At 33.7% G+C, this 16,957-nt stretch overlaps 2 protein-coding genes across 2 annotated transcripts; both read left to right on the top strand.

Annotated features, from left to right (window-relative positions):
• The first annotated feature begins 5,870 nt into the window (after positions 1 to 5,870).
• Positions 5,871 to 9,720, top strand: LOC131623271 (linoleate 9S-lipoxygenase-like). The gene is made up of 9 exons (XM_058894269.1): positions 5,871 to 6,137; positions 6,310 to 6,596; positions 6,704 to 6,944; positions 7,038 to 7,358; positions 7,571 to 7,656; positions 7,790 to 7,897; positions 7,994 to 8,298; positions 8,387 to 8,650; positions 8,748 to 9,720. The coding sequence occupies exons 1-9, from the start codon at positions 5,900 to 5,902 to the stop codon at positions 9,502 to 9,504; spliced, it is 2,607 nt and encodes an 868-aa protein (XP_058750252.1). The 5' UTR covers positions 5,871 to 5,899; the 3' UTR covers positions 9,505 to 9,720.
• A 2,086-nt stretch (positions 9,721 to 11,806) lies between these two features.
• Positions 11,807 to 15,220, top strand: LOC131623270 (linoleate 9S-lipoxygenase-like). The gene is made up of 9 exons (XM_058894268.1): positions 11,807 to 12,078; positions 12,158 to 12,444; positions 12,521 to 12,761; positions 12,845 to 13,165; positions 13,270 to 13,355; positions 13,478 to 13,585; positions 13,686 to 13,990; positions 14,083 to 14,346; positions 14,454 to 15,220. The coding sequence occupies exons 1-9, from the start codon at positions 11,841 to 11,843 to the stop codon at positions 15,208 to 15,210; spliced, it is 2,607 nt and encodes an 868-aa protein (XP_058750251.1). The 5' UTR covers positions 11,807 to 11,840; the 3' UTR covers positions 15,211 to 15,220.
• The last annotated feature ends 1,737 nt before the right edge of the window (positions 15,221 to 16,957 follow it).

The following is a 16,957-nucleotide window of genomic DNA, read 5'->3' as shown; positions in this document are numbered from 1 at the left end:
AGTTAGGAGAACAAAAACCCTCTCCCAAAACAATAACCCTAACAAATGAAATGAAATAGAAATATATACAAAATTTTATCCCGACGCGTTCGCCTGGCGAGCCAATTGCTCCACCCGGCGAACGACTTTATTTTGGCCACACAGCATGCGCCACGTCAATAAGTGGGCAAAAATATCTTCTTTCGCCCGAAGACTCCTTATTCTCTCGCCTGGAGGCACAGAGGTGGGCCAAGGCAGAAGCAAAACCAATTATTTTCCACGCTCGCCCGGTGAAGGAAAGCTTCACCCGATGACTCACACTTGAAGCAGCAGGCTTACCCGACGAACCACACCAGTTTGCAACTTCTTATTTCTTCAATTGCTTCTCCTTTATTGATCCAAAATTGCATCCTTGAAGCTTTATTACTCATTTCTCCAAACATGCTCAAATACCTACAAAATGAATGGAAAACTATTAGCCGATACATAAATGAATCAAAAACTCGATTAAACACAATGTATACATATTTATGTAATATACACTAAAACGCGTCTAATTTGAGGAAAAGGAGAAGATAATTGTCGCAAAACTATACACTGAATTAACTAAAATTTGGCACTTATCGTTTATTAGGTATAAAGACAAGAGATTATGTAAAGAACACAAATCTTTAACCAATACTATTTTCCACTCTTGCAATCCATCACAGAGATTTTTTTCATACTCCTTTAAGTTTCACTTTTTTCAATGCTAATATTTTCTTTATTAAAATTTGTAATTCACAACGTAGCATCTAAGATATATAGTGTGGCATATTGTCTAGTCCAAATAATTAAACTTATTTAGACTCACTAAAATCCTTTATTGTCTAGTCCAAATGATTAAACTTATTTAGATTCTTAGTAACAACATTTTTACCCTCTATTTTATCTATGAAACCCTGATTTTCATTAATAGAAACAACAATATAACTTGTAATAATAGTTTTAGTGGGATTACCTTGAACAATCTAATGGGGGCTTTTGATCGGAGAAAAAGAAATATAATTTTGTCTGCAATTGATGGAGAATCACGAGTCATTTCAAATTCCTTATGAGCTTTACCATCTCTAAGGGGTTCAAAGATCTTACTATTTAGGTTGAATATATATATATATATATATATATATATATATATATATATATATATATATATATATATATATATATATATATATATATTTGATCAATAGTATTATTCAAAGACTTTTGTTTGAACTCTATGGGCTTGGACAGAGAAGAAACACCTCTAGACTTACCATCACCATCTCCTCTAGCTAGCGTAATATCATTCATTCGAACACTATGCACATTTGTAACAACTTTAGCAATTGAATACTTAGTCTTCATGACCAGTCGTATTTTCTTTAAACATCACTCCTTTGTTTATCTTCTTAGGTTTTGTTTACTGTGAAAATTGGTAAACAAGCGCTAGTCTTCAAAAAACAAGAATCTTTGGTTACTCACGGGATCGACTAGATTGATCGTAGGACATGTGCTTTATATTTCAAACCATGTTCTTGATAATGAGAAACACTTCAACTACGCTCATGTCCTCATTGAAATGTTTGTTTTGATCTACGTAATTCTTTAAAGTAATGCTGAAACTTGTAAAGAAAGTAAAGTAAAGGCAATTGGAAGTAAATTGCAAGAATGTAAGACTCCTATATATAATAATTCAAAATAACTGTTTTCAACGGCCTTTTGATCAGAGCATGCCACGTTTTGCTCGGTATGCCTTTATTCGTCAAACCAACCGTTAAACTTTGAAAATATTTCTAAGTCCATGTCCAACACTTTCCCTTATCAAAAGCGACTTCGACAGGCTTTTAGCAAATATGCTATTTTTTCGAGAACTCATAATATATTTAAAAGATATTTCATTTCCTTCATTAGTAACATGGTGTCAGAAACTCCAACTAACAGGTTTATCATTAAAATCCATCTCAAAAGTGAGTAGTTAGACAAACAATTTATCAACTTTCATTGTGGCAACATCTTGCTCTTCCTAAATGGGAGTAACCTTCACATTAAACCTCTTCGGTAGAGACCTTATAATGTGTCTCACAAACTTCTCTTTTGACATCTTGTCATTGAGATAAAAAAGTTATTGGCAATGTCGCGAAGACGAGCATTGAACTCAACAATAGTTTCCTTGTCAATCATCTTCAAGTTTTAAAATTTGGCATTTAGGAGTTGATGCTTGGACATCCAAACTTTGGAAGTTTCCTCATTAGCTTCTTCAAGATTTTTATTTAGAATTAATGAAGGTGTTAATGATCTTGTAAATATTCTTGTCAACTTCATTTTAAATAGAATTATGAGAACGAGAATGTTAAAAAGAAATTTCATCTTTAATAGGGTCTGAATCCTTTTCAGGTTTCATGGATTCAGAACCATCATTGACTTTGATCGTAAGAGGCGTCCACAGATTTCTAGGTCTTAATGTCCTTGGAATTGAGAAATTGAAGTGTGAATATTTGCGGACACCAAAACTAGATTTTAAAAACTAGCGAATGAATCCAACTGCACACACAATAACATATTCATCCACCAACAATTTATTCCGAATAAATGACAACAAGAAGCAATGGCTATAATAAAACTTGAAACATCGAAAGAAGACTGATTGTATAGTCAAATATCATTTGAGAAAAACAATTTGACACAAAATTATATCAAATTCATCCCGAAACCAATTTTGGAGCTGCATGTGGGATGAAAGCAATCACATCAAGACGTGATTTAGAAATAAAACCTAGAAGAAGAACTGGAAATGAACCACACCAAAAGAGAGAACAACCAGATTTATGGCTAACTAACCCCTAACAAGTTAAGAGGCAAACCAACAAAAATCACCAGGGATGATGAAGGCCATTGACAAAAAATTGGGTGCGCAACAACCCCATCGAGGTGCGCGGTGGTTCAAAGAGTCTCATTGGAAACCGCTACGGAAAAATCTTGTCGCACCAATAATAACATAATCTATATCTTAGAGGGAATTTTGAATATTTGATAAGGGATGAGTGTCATTGAGGCTAGAGAAAGGGTAAAGCTAAAAGGAAGTTAGAGAGAATAATAGTCTCTTATTAAAATTTGTAGGAGGTATTTTCTTCGAGGACCTTGAATGGTTGTTTAAGACATCATGGTTCTGGAGACTCTTTCTTTGGGGATCTTCAATGGAGGGTGACTTCCTTACCCATTATATTTTTGGGATTGGGTTTGTACTCGATAATAGACATTGCCTCACAGGCTTTTGTGACTTTTAGGGTCCAATCTTGGCTATTACAGTATTATATATTGAGAGATAGTGGGGTATATGGTATGAACTATGATTTTGATAGAGATTTGGATGGTCTTAGTGTTGCGATTCCAGCTTTTGACCTTAGCAGTTTTTCTAGCAAGCACATTGTCCCTCCTAAAGAACGACATGTTTTGGCGAGTGTCCTTTTTAGTAAAAGTGCTCGTGAAATGGATGTAAAGTCTTACAAGACCAGAAAACACAAAGAAGCTTTTGGTTGTTTACAAGCCACAATACTCAAAACTTTCTCCTTGATATTCCTATTGATGGGCTATGTCAATATATGTCATCGGTGGAGTACCGCACTATCATGAGATATTGCCTTATAGTTCCCTTATTTCCTATTGATAACATTTGTCATGTTTGTTGCAACGCGTATTTGGATACATTTGCGAAACACACGATTCATCGTAGGGAGCTTCCAGGTTTCAAATACCAGCATGACTTTGTTAGAGATGTTATCTGTGAAGAAAGAGGCGCTTGTGAATTTCTTGACCGGTACATATGAGGAGAGATCAACACTTAGGGCAATAAATGTTCTAGTGCATGGATGTGTATGAGGAAAATATGCATGTGTGGTCTTGACAAGCGTTTCTCCACTAGTGGGATTGAAGACTAGAAGTTTTACAGTGAGACAGTCATCCTTCAAAAGTGCTTCAAGTAAAGTGGTCAAACATGAAAAGTGTGTTCCGGTAATCAACATGTCTTCATACCATTTGTCTTGATACCATTGATTTTTTAACACTAGAAGTAGTGAATTTTTTACCCTAAACCCTAAACCCTAAACCCTAAAAAAAATAGCGGTACAATTTATTGTCTGTTTGCCTTTTATTTTTGTATAAACTTTATTATATACTTAAATATAATATAAGTAGACCGTTCAATATGATAATTCTATTTTTTTAATATTTAAATAAGAACCTAATGCTTTGATTGGGATTGATGGTGTCACTACATCAACATTTTAATTAAATGTATTAATAATTTATTTTAATAACTTGAAAAAATACCACATCACTTTTGAGTTAAGTATTATGTCTGTTTTCATCATTTTTAAAAATGAATAGATTAAAATTGTGAAATTAAAAATTTAAGCATTAAAATTTAAAAATTGATAAAAGTAGAGATTAAAATTTCATTTAAGTTTTTTTTAGTTGTTGCAAATTGAAGGCACATGTCAATGTCACTTGTGAAGGTATTTTTTTATTTAGTTTCCAAATGTCATGGATAAAGATAATTTTGTTATATTCATTATAATCTGATTCCCAATTCCCAGTAGTTGCTGTCGTTGAAGAAATTAAAGATTATTCACATATTTTATTTTTGTAACGAATAGGAAAAACAAAGAGTCATGTTTTTTTTTTTTTAAATAAGCAATGGTATTAAAAGAGCAAAAGGGATGCTCTACCCAATACAAAACAGAAAATTATTTCTCCACACAAAGAAGAGGAGAAGTATTCCAAGAATAGAAATTACAACAAGCCGCTATTTTAAAGTAAGATCTAATCCAACACCAAGACAAAGCGACAATATTCGAATAGACTTCGGTGAAACTAAAGTTGTCTTCCTTGAAGATTATGGCGTTACGTCTCAACCATATACACCAAATTGAAGCCAACCAGATTACCGCCATCACAGATCTCTTAGCCAAACAATTCACCTTATTCAAAATAAAAGGAAAACCTTCTAAATCCTTCAACGACAACTCCGGCCCGTAATAACCTTAGCCAAACAATTCATGTTAGTATCTTTAAATTTTAAAGGCTTATAACAAATCCTTTTACATTCACATAAAAAGCCATTCATACTAATATATTACTGAAACAAAATTATGTTCAAACACAAACAAAACTTAATTACAATTTTTTTCCATTCAAAAAACTACATTTTTTAAAATATTTTTTAAATAGATATTAAGTTAACTATCATTGATTTCCGTAAATATTATAGTTTTTTCAAAATATCATGTCAAATAAAAAATATATTTCTTAAATAAAAAATCATACAAAAAAACATATATAAAAAATGTTATCTAATCGTTCGAGTCCAATTTCAAAAATACAACAGTTAAATCTTCTAAAAAAAACTTTGATAACTTTGATGTTCATCTAAATTTTCTTTTAACTCAAAAAATTAGTATATAAAAGTAATATCTAATTTACAGATAATATCTGATTTATAAACAAAAAAATAAAAAATAGTTTAAATTGTGTCCTTAAACAAAACAAAAAAAGACTACTTCATAAAGAATATTTTTGTTAGTTTACTAAGAATGCAATTTAAAATACCTCAACTGATCCATTTCTCATTACATCAAAGCTGGCACATAGAATTATGCAAAGCATACATTATATTTCTGTTGACTTAGGGCATAAATTATCATATATTTTATATACCACGAAAACTGCAAGCTTAATCCTAATAATATTTATATGATGTTAGTAATTAATAATTAATAATTTCAAACAAAAAAACTTTTTTGGATCAGAATATTTGCCCTATAAATAATGACAAGGTTGAAGCTTGCAAACCACAAACTCTTCTTTCAAAAAAATTCAGAAATAATTGTAAGCAGCAAAGATGTATGCAGGAGTGAAAAGTTGGATCAAGAGAGACCAGAAGGTGAAGGGAACAGTTCTGTTGATGCAAAAGAATGTTTTGGACATTAATGATCTTACTTCAGCTACAAGCACCAGTGGTTTAATCAAAGGTGGACTCAAAGTTGCTGGTGGCATTACAAACTCTTTAATAGACACTTATACTTCAGGTTGGGGCCGTTCCGTCGCTTTCAGATTGATCAGTGCTACCGCTACAGATGGTAATAACATCTTCACTTTTCTTACTATTTACACTAGCGTCCAGACAGGCACTCACGTGTCTGTCTCTCTGCTCTTTTTAATCCGCACAGACGTGTAATATAATAAGATATACCTATTGTTTTTGTATTTGTTGTTACATTATAATGATTTGTTAAGACAAAAAATTTGTAGGAAGTGGAAAAGGGAAAGTGGGGAAGGAAACATTTCTAGAAGGTCTTGTTACTTCCATACCAATATTGGGAGCTGGACAGTCTGCATTTGATATTCATTTTGAATGGGATAGTGAGATGGGGATTCCGGGAGCAGTTTATGTTGAGAGCAATATGCAAGGAGAATTCTTTCTTGTAAGTTTGACACTTGAAGATATTCCCAATCATGGAACTATCAACTTTGTTTGCAACTCATGGATTTATAACCATTCAAAGTATAAAACCGAACGCATTTTCTTCGCAAACAAGGTAACAAAAAAAAAATCATGTTTATATTATTTGTCTGCTATTTCTATATAATCTTGATTATATTAGTGATTATAAAATCTGACAACTTCGAATGAATAAATATATAGACATATCTTCCAAGTGAAACACCGGCTCCATTGGTGTACTATAGACAAGAAGAATTAAAGACTTTAAGAGGAGATGGAACAGGAGAGCGCGTAGAATATGAAAGGATCTATGATTATGATGTATACAATGATTTGGGTAATCCTGACAAGAAAGCTAGCTTAGCTCGTCCGGTTATTGGAGGATCTAGCAACATGCCTTACCCTAGAAGGGGGAGAACTGGTAGAAAACCATCTAAGAAAGGTAATAAACTTTTTGTGCTATCATAACAAATAAATGAATGACATGGTACTAAAATATGTTTATGATTCTAAAGTATTTTTTATATGTGATTAGATCCGAAAAGTGAGAGACGGAGCGACTTTTTTTACATTCCAAGAGATGAATCATTTGGTCATTTGAAGTCTTCAGACTTTCTTGTTTACATACTCAAGTCAGCATCTCAAAATTTCGTTCCTCAACTGAGATCTATAGTTACGTTACAACTCAATAATCCTGAGTTTAATACCTTTGATGAAATTCGTTCATTACATGAGGGTGGATTTAAATTACCTACTGGTATACTTAGCAAACTTAGCCCTATACCGTTTTTCAAAGAAATCTTTCGAACTGATGGTGAATCGGCCCTTAAGTTTCCACCACCTAAAGTGATTCAAGGTATATATCTAGTAGCAATACACTTTTATCCGAACAATATATTTTCATATTATATATTCTCTCTGGTCATTTTTATAAGAAACAATTCATTTTTTAAATTCATCGATCTGATAATGAATATAACACATGAATTGTTTGTTGTAAAAAGGACGGGAGAGAATAGTACGAAAGAAATCTTACTAATTTTTGCAAAACACTCTTATTTTGAGCAGTGAATCAGTCTGCATGGATGACCGATGAAGAATTTGCAAGGGAGATGATCGCTGGTGTGAATCCACACATCATCAAAAGGCTTCAAGTAAACTTAATAGTTTAACAGCTTCTATGAAAACACAGAATCTAAACTATGAATATGAATATTTTGTCCTTTTTTATTTCATGCTATATTTTCATCAGTTAAACCTGATTTTTGCTTGCAAAATTTAATATAGGAGTTTCCACCAAAAAGCAAGCTAGATAGCCAACTCTATGGTGATAATACCAGCACTATAACCAAAGAACACTTGGAAACAAACATGGGAGGAGTCACTGTAGAACAAGTAACGACATGATTTCACATATTATTACTATGAAATATGAACAAATAATTTTGTTAAGAGTGGTTAATTTTTATTCAAATAATATTTGTTGAACAGGCTATCCAAAACAACAAACTTTACATACTTGATCACCACGACCCAATATATCGATTTTTAAGGAAAATAAACGAAACTGATACAAAGACATATGCTACTAGAACCATTGTTTTCTTACAAAATGATGGAACTTTGAAGCCATTGGCCATTGAGCTAAGTAAGCCACATCCTCAAGCTGATAGTTTTGGTCCTGTTAGTAAAGTTTACTTGCCTGCAAAAGAAGGTGTTGAAGCTTCAATTTGGTTCCTCGCCAAGGCTTTCGTTGTTGTAAACGACGCCACATATCATCAACTTTGTAGCCATTGGTATTAATTTCATTAATCATGTTTATGAAATCACATATATTTTATCTATCTATATGATTAATTTTATGAATATCTACATGTTTGACAGGTTGAACACTCACGCTGTTGTTGAGCCATTCATCATAGCGACAAATAGGCATCTTAGTGTGGTTCACCCAATTCATAAACTTTTACTTCCACATTACCGTGACACAATGAACATCAATGCACTTGCTAGAAATGTGTTGGTCAATGCTGAGGGTATTATAGAATCAACATTCTTGGGTGGTGCATATTCTGTGGAAATGTCTTCTTTTGTATACAAAGATTGGGTTTTCAATGAGCAAGGATTGCCTCATGATCTACTCAAAAGGTAACCCTACAAAAATATATATCAAACATTTGCAGTTAAGGCCCCCCATTAATTGTATTTTTATATTATTGATCATGATATATTTCTTGTTATATAGGGGAGTGGCTGTTGAGGATCCAACTTCTCCGCACGGTCTTCGTCTTCTGATAGAGGACTACCCTTATGCTTCTGATGGACTAGAGATATGGGCTGCTATTAAGTCATGGGTTGAAGAATATGTTAACTTCTACTACAAGTCAGATGCTGCTGTTGCGCAAGATTATGAACTCCAAGCCTTTTGGAGAGAAGTTGTAGAAGTAGGTCATGGTGATTTGAAGGATGCTACATGGTGGTTCAAGATGCAAACTCGTAATGAGTTGATTGAAGCATGCACCATCCTCATATGGATTGCTTCAGCACTTCATGCAGCTGTTAATTTTGGACAATATCCATATGGAGGATACATTCTTAATCGACCAACTAAAAGCCGGAGATTAATGCCTGAAAAAGGGTCTGCGGAATATGATGAGCTTTCTAAGAACTTTCAGAAGGCGTATTTGAAAACAATCACGCCAAAAAAAGATGCTCTTACTGACCTAACAATCTTAGAGGTCTTATCAAGGCATGCTTCGGATGAGCAGTATCTTGGACAGAGAAATGAAGGTGAGCTTTGGACTTCTGATTCACTACCATTAGAGGCATTCAAGAGGTTTGGAAGGAAGTTGGCTGAAATTGAACAAAAGCTTGTTGAAAGGAACAACGATGAGTCGTTAAGGAATCGATATGGGCCTGTGAAGATGCCATATACTTTGCTTTATCCTTCTAGTGAGGAAGGATTGACTTGCAGAGGCATTCCCAATAGTATCTCCATCTAAAGAGATTGATATGATTTGGTGTGTTGTTGTTCTGAATAAAATATGAGGAGTAATCAAACTCCTCGTTAAGGTGATCATGTTGTTTTTTATTTATCTGTCTGTTTGCTGTTGTGTTTTATTTTAATTTATTATGATTGTATGTATTATCCATGTGACATGGTTGAAGTATTAGTAGTTGTTTGTTGTTAACCATATGGACCATAAAAACTAATTTTGTTTATTATTTTATAATTAAAAAAAAACTAATTTTAAATCATAATTGTTTGATCTTCATCGGACGGCCAGAGAGACGCTTGATCTTCATCCAGGCAACGTCACAATGCTTTATTAGATGAAACATAACTTATAATCTTACCGACTAAGGAACAATAAATAAGGTCCTGCAACCATTAAAAAAACTCTCAATCGGTTTAAATGCCAAGGCGGTTAAATATGATTCAAACAGTCATAATCAACCATAAGTTGATGCGGTTTAAACGCCATAATTTTACCGCCACAATTCAAGAAATTTATTGTAGTAAAAGAAATACATTTTTGCTTATAATAGAATATAGAGAGTATTTTATGTAACTAAATATATATTATTGAGTTTTTTTTTCTTACTGATTAAGTTTAGTGTACTTGTTTTAATTATTTTCTTTATACTTAGCCACCTCCTAAATAATGTTAACTTCTTCTGTGCTGCTAAATCATGCACTCCACTTCCATCAAAAGTCATGCATCCAAGATGTGGAACTTGATGTCAAGCTTTCAAACATTCTGCATAGAGCCAAGCTATGTCCCTCTCAATACAAGCATGCATTCAATGCATCAAAGACTTGACAATTGCTTGTTGCAATTTGTTTTTGGTTGGAAACAATATCCAAACAATATAGGCCCTACAAAAGTAAGATTTTTTATAATATTTTTAAATTAATTAAACATGAGGTTCTATCTAATCTTTTAAAAATGTTTAAAGGTTGACTCTTACTTTTCAAAAAGAAATTATAAAATATTTAAAAATGTAATGCTATATTTATTTTGTGGCTATGTTATAGTATATTTTGGTTTAGTGTCTTAACTAGGTGTGTAACTGTTATGGGTTAGTTGATTGCATCTTATCTATAGGACTGTAAATGCTATTGATGGATAGCTGACATGGAAGAGGAGAATTGGTTGGCAAGGTAAAAAGTAGTTGAGTGAAAATTTATATATATATTTTTTTTTTTGAACAAAAAAAATTTATATTGTGATGTGAATAATGGCATATACAGTTAAAAAGCATGTATTATTATGAGTGAATATATATTAAGAGAATGAAAAGAGAGGGAGCTCATCATAAATTTAGTATTTCACGATGCAACAACTATAATACACATCGCAGCAACCACAATCGCAACTGCTACCGCGGCTGCAACTACAATTTAAAACCATGATAGTAATATTGCATGCTGCATTAATTTATAATTAAGACCATAGTTCATACTCAACAAATTAATAGTAATAAGTCATACTTATTGTGAACGCAACCACAATGACTACAATCGCATCGCAGCAGCTACAACTGCATCAGCGACCGCAATTTAAAACAATTAGCGCGATATTGCATGCTGCAATAATTTACAAGACCATAATTCATACTTTTTTAACAAATTAATAGAAATAAGTCAAATAATTAAACTTAACTAATAAGCAACTCAATAACTACAACGCTGCAAAGTCTTGAAGGAATCACAGGTCAATGCTTGAGGGTGATCTAAGGACTCCCATTCACACTTTAGCTGGTGGAAGATCTCATGATGATCTGCAAATGTATTTTAATACAAGTACTGTAGTGGTGGATATACACACTTAATAGTATAGCTTTTACAAAGTTACTGGTAGTAGCATTCAGTGTAAAATAATTATTGCATTAACCAATCATATCCTAAGTTTTAAACCATACAAAAAGACTTCTATATTTAGGTCTTCCCAAACTTTATTGAATTTAACCTACCATGCAATAATAGTAATAAATATTATCCACTTTTATTTATGGGAAAACTTCCTCCCAAGTACAAACATTTCATAAGACAGTAACAACACTTACACACATGAGTTTTGAGAAATATGAGAGAGAAGATTGTACTATTTTAACGCGTTCAAAGCGTGTTCCAAAGAAATATTTACGTGATATTATCATAATTTATAGGAATCTTAGCATCAAGTGGACATGCATTTAAATTGTAGTTTTCAGTAACTGTTCAAGACTTGCTATATAAGAAGTCACAATGTGAAGAAAAAAAATAGAATAGCTTTTCTTTCAGTTGCCAGAAGAGCAGAAAGTGGTTGACAAGATTGTTGGAGAAGCTGCAAACATGTTTTCAATAGCGAGTGGTAGATTTAAGAGAAGCCAAAAGGTGAAGGGGACAGTTGTGTTGATGCACAAGAATGTTTTGGACATAAACGCACTCACTTCACTTCAAAGTGTCACTAGTTTAATCAAAAGTGGTTTCAAAGCTGCTAATGGTATTGCTGGCTCAATATTGGATACTTACACTTCAACCTTAGGCTGCTCAGTGGCTCTCAGGTTGATTAGTGCAACTAGTGCTGATGGTATGTATAGCTAATTACTTCTTAACCTCTTTTCATAGATTTCTCAACATTTTTGGACTAATTTGTGACATATTTGTAGAAAGTGGAAAAGGGAAAGTGGGAAAGAGAACGTTTCTTGAAGGTATTGTTACTTCACTACCAATTTTAGGAGCTGGACAATGTGCATTTAATGTTCATTTCAAATGGGATAGTGAGATGGGAATTCCAGGAGCATTTTATATTGAGAATTTCATGCTAGGAGAATTTTTTCTTGTGAGTTTGACACTTGAAGATATTCCTAACCATGGAACCATCCACTTTGTTTGCAACTCATGGATTTACAATACTACGAAATATAAAACCGAACGCATCTTCTTCGCTAACAAGGTAAAAAAAGTATCATATTTATCTAAGTGTAAATTACATTTCCAAGAATCTGACACAGTTAAATATACAAATATAGACGTATCTTCCAAGTGAAACACCGTCTCCGCTATTGTACTATAGACAAGAAGAACTGAGGACTTTAAGAGGAGATGGAATGGGAGAGCGTAAAGAATGGGATAGAATATATGATTATGATGTCTATAACGATTTGGGAGCTCCTGACAAAAAAGCTAGTTTGGCTCGTCCTGTTATTGGAGGATCGAGCACTTTGCCTTATCCTCGAAGGGGGAGAACCGGAAGAAAACCAGCTAAGAAAGGTTATAAACTTTGTATTCTATCTTTCCTTAATTTTTAAGTCATTCTTGCTGCTAATGCTTATTTTTCTGTTGTGTATGAACAGATGCGAAAAGTGAGAGTCGGAGCGACTTTGTTTACCTTCCAAGAGATGAATCATTTGGTCACTTGAAGTCTTCGGACTTTCTTGTTTACGTACTCAAGTCGGTGTCTCAAAATGTCATACCTCAGTTACAATCTGCACTATCATTACAGTTCAATCGGCCAGAGTTTAATACATTCGATGAAGTTCGTACTTTCTATGAGGGTGGAATTAAATTGCCTACTAATGCTCTTAGTAAACTTAGCCCTATACCATTATTCAAGGAACTTCTCAGAACAGATGGTGAAGCACCTCTTAAGTTTCCACCACCTAAAGTGATTCAAGGTATCATTAGAAAAACACTTTTAGCCCTAGTAATGTAGTTTAATTTCCTACAAAATATGAAAAGATTCTTAGAGAATTTTTTGTACTGATCTTATTTTGAGCAGTGAATCAGTCTGGATGGATGACAGATGAAGAATTTACGAGGGAGATGATAGCCGGTGTGAATCCACATATCATCAAAAGACTTCAAGTAAGCTTAATAGTTTAGCAATTGTTATTCTCACACAAGTATTTAATTAAGAAATTTCTGTCCATTTTTCATATCATATTTTCAGTTGTTAAACTCAGTATTGTTTGCTATATTCCATGTAGGAGTTTCCACCTAAGAGCAAGCTAGATAGACAACTCTTTGGTGATAATACCAGCAAAGTAACCAAAGAACATTTACAACCAAACATGTCCGGTGTCACAGTTGAACAAGTAATGAAACAAATTTAACATCAATACTGTTTTGCCAAACTAGTTCATTTTTATTCAAACAATTACAATTACTGAATTATATTATTTTAATTTTAAATAGGCTATCCAAACCAACAGATTGTATATACTTGATCACCATGATCCATTATTTCCATATTTGAGGAAAATAAATGCAACTGACACAAAAGCATATGCTACTAGAACAATCCTTTTCTTGCAAAATGATGGAACTTTGAAGCCACTGGCCATTGAGCTAAGTAGCCCACATCCACAGGCTGATAGTTTTGGTCCAATCAGTAAAGTTTACTTACCTGCAACTGAAGGTGTTGAAGCTTCAATTTGGCTCCTCGCTAAAGCTTATGTTGTTGTAAATGACTCATGTTATCACCAACTTGTCAGCCATTGGTATGAATTTCGTTAACGCTGTTTATACAATCAACCATGATTTATCTGTATATGAGTAATGATTCATGAATATCTATCTACATGTGTGACAGGTTGAACACTCATGCTGTTGTTGAGCCATTCATCATAGCAACTAACAGACATCTTAGTGTGGTTCATCCTATTCATAAACTGTTACTTCCACACTATCGCGACACAATGAACATAAATTCACTTGCAAGGAGTATCTTGGTAAATGCAGAAGGTATTATTGAATCGACATTCTTGTTGGGAAGTTATTCTATAGAATTTTCTTCTGTAGTATACAAAGATTGGGTTTTCACAGAACAAGGACTGCCTCATGATCTACTCAAAAGGTAACCCTACAAAACATTACATCTTCATCTTGGTTAAAAATATATTGGTTTCAATCTCAATTGTTTTTATTTTGATGTTAATGATATCTTCCTTACTTGTAATCTAGAGGAATGGCGGTTGAGGATGCAACTTCTCCGCACGGTCTTCGCCTTCTGATAGAGGACTACCCTTATGCTGCTGATGGACTAGAAATATGGGCTGCTATTAAGTCATGGGTTGAAGAATATGTGAATTTCTACTACAAGTCCGATGCAACTATTGTTCAAGATTCTGAACTCCAAGCATTCTGGAAAGAACTTGTAGAAGTGGGTCATGGTGATTTGAAGAATGCAACATGGTGGTTTAAGATGCAAACTCGTAAGGAGTTGATTGAAGCTTGTGCCATCCTCATATGGATAGCTTCAGCACTTCATGCAGCTGTTAATTTTGGACAATATCCGTATGGAGGATACATCCTTAACCGGCCAACGAAGACTAGAAGGTTAATGCCTGAGAAAGGAACCCCTGAGTATGACGAGCTTTGTAAAAACTACCAAAAGTCATTTCTGAGGACAATCACACCAAAGAATGATACTCTTACTGATTTAACCATTATAGAGATTTTGTCAAGACATGCTTCCGATGAACAATACCTTGGAGAGAGAATTGAAGGCGATCTTTGGACTTCTGATTCACAACCATTAGAGGCTTTCAAGAGATTTGGAAGGAAGTTGGCTGAAATAGAGCAAAAACTCACTCAAAGGAACAATGATGAGTCATTGAGAAACAGGTATGGGCCTGTGAAGATGCCTTATACTTTGCTTTATCCTTCTAGTGAAGAAGGATTGACTTGTAGAGGCATTCCCAATAGTATCTCCATCTAAAAAAATCATGTATGGTCATGTTGTTATGTATGTATGCTTGTTTGATGGTTATTATGTTTTTATTTACATCAATATAAAACTATTGCATCAGTTGCATTCCTTGTGTTGGGAAAAATAAAAAAAGAGAAGAGAAAGATTATTGGAAATGAGAGAAGGATTAGATTGCATTATACTTGATGATTGTTTATATACACAACATGTGTTACTTGTAAAGCAAGTAACAACTCATAACAAACTAAAAACAACCTAAACTTATGAAGCCCGGACTCGGACACAGACACGGACATGTACACGAGGACACCTCTAATATAAAAAATATAGGACACGGACACGGCTATATAAATTTTATATATTAATAAAATAATGTAATTTATGAACACAATTTATAGAGTCTAAAATGAAAACTAAAATTTATGTATATTTAAACTTAGTACTCTCAATCAACCAAAAAAATTACTTAAATTGAGTACTTACTTTTAATTAAGAAAGAAAAAGAATCCGTATAGGAAGAGAAAGAGTGAAATACAAGCGGTGGCGATGATGGAATACTGGAGTGAGGCTAAGCAACATGTGACAAAGATGAAAACAAACAAAGAAGATGAAAACAAATAGAGAAGATGAACAAACAAGAAATACAAGTGGTTTTTATAGTGAGGAAATGGAATATTAAAGGTAAAAATACGTTTTTAGAATTTGAGAAGTTAATGTGTCCATTATTTGAAATAGTGTGTCGTATCCATGTCCGTTGTATCTTTTTTTTTCTTGTTGGACACTTCAAAAAAATGTCTGATACGTATCGTACGTGTGTCGGCGTCTGATACGTGTTCGGTGCGGAGACTCGTCTTCTGATTGGCGTGTCGAAGCTTCATAGACCTAAACTAACCAACATTAGCTAACTTTCTTTAGTAACAACCTAGCATTTTGATTGTTTAAATTACACTCAACATCCTTTCTTAACTCAAGCTATCAAATGCTATGACTCCAAGTTCCCTTCTCAACTTTAAGAATTGGAATCTTTTGATGACCTTAGTAAGAACATCAACCACTTGTTCTGTTGTTGGACAATACAAAACTACAAGCTTCCCTTTAGTGATTTGATCTCTAAGAAAGTGGAATTTGGTTTCTATGTGCTTGCTCTTGCCATGTGAAATTGAATTTTTGGCTAGATTGATTGTTGACTTGTTATTTATTTGCAGTTTTGATTGGCTCTTCTATCTTGATCATCAAGACATTCTACAATGATTGGAGCCAATTTACTTGACAAGCTGCAGCAGCACCTGTAACGTATTCGGCTTCACAATTGGATAAAGCTGACACTTGTTGCTTCTTCGAGCATCATGACACAAGTGCTCCTAATAATTTGAAGATGTATCTAGTTGTGCTTCTCCGATCAACCGTGTCTCCACACCAATAGGCATTAAAAAATCCAGTCAGCTCGAGTTTGTTGTCGCCTTTGTCTTGTAGGAATAATAGGCCATAATGAAGTGTTTCATTGATATACCTCATTATTCTTTTTGCAGTGTTATTGTGTTGTTTGAGAGGGTTTCTCATGAACCTTCTCACTAAACCAACTGCCTAGCAAATGTCTAGCCTGCTTTGATACAAGTACCTCAAAGAACCTACCAACTGCATGAATGTGGTAGCATCTATTATGTTTTCTTTGTCTTCATCTGAATTCACTAATTTCATATTTGTTTCAGCTGGTGTGACTACAGTGTCGCATTTAAACATGTTGACTCTTGTTAGG

Source organism: Vicia villosa, unplaced genomic scaffold, assembly GCF_029867415.1.
Source record: "Vicia villosa cultivar HV-30 ecotype Madison, WI unplaced genomic scaffold, Vvil1.0 ctg.000060F_1_1, whole genome shotgun sequence".
Classification (NCBI taxonomy): Eukaryota; Viridiplantae; Streptophyta; class Magnoliopsida; order Fabales; family Fabaceae; genus Vicia; species Vicia villosa.
Note: the sequence above shows the minus strand (reverse complement) of the source record. Positions and strands in the feature narration are given on the sequence as shown.

Coding starts and splice junctions, on each gene's coding strand:
- LOC131623271 (XM_058894269.1), top strand. CDS start 5,900: ATGTATGCAGGAGTGAAAAGTTGGATCAAGAGAGACCAGAAGGTGAAG. Junction 6,138..6,309: donor CAGTGCTACCGCTACAGATG/GTAATAACATCT, acceptor AAAAATTTGTAG/GAAGTGGAAAAGGGAAAGTG. Junction 7,359..7,570: donor ACCACCTAAAGTGATTCAAG/GTATATATCTAG, acceptor TATTTTGAGCAG/TGAATCAGTCTGCATGGATG.
- LOC131623270 (XM_058894268.1), top strand. CDS start 11,841: ATGTTTTCAATAGCGAGTGGTAGATTTAAGAGAAGCCAAAAGGTGAAG. Junction 12,079..12,157: donor TAGTGCAACTAGTGCTGATG/GTATGTATAGCT, acceptor ACATATTTGTAG/AAAGTGGAAAAGGGAAAGTG. Junction 14,347..14,453: donor CCTCATGATCTACTCAAAAG/GTAACCCTACAA, acceptor CTTGTAATCTAG/AGGAATGGCGGTTGAGGATG.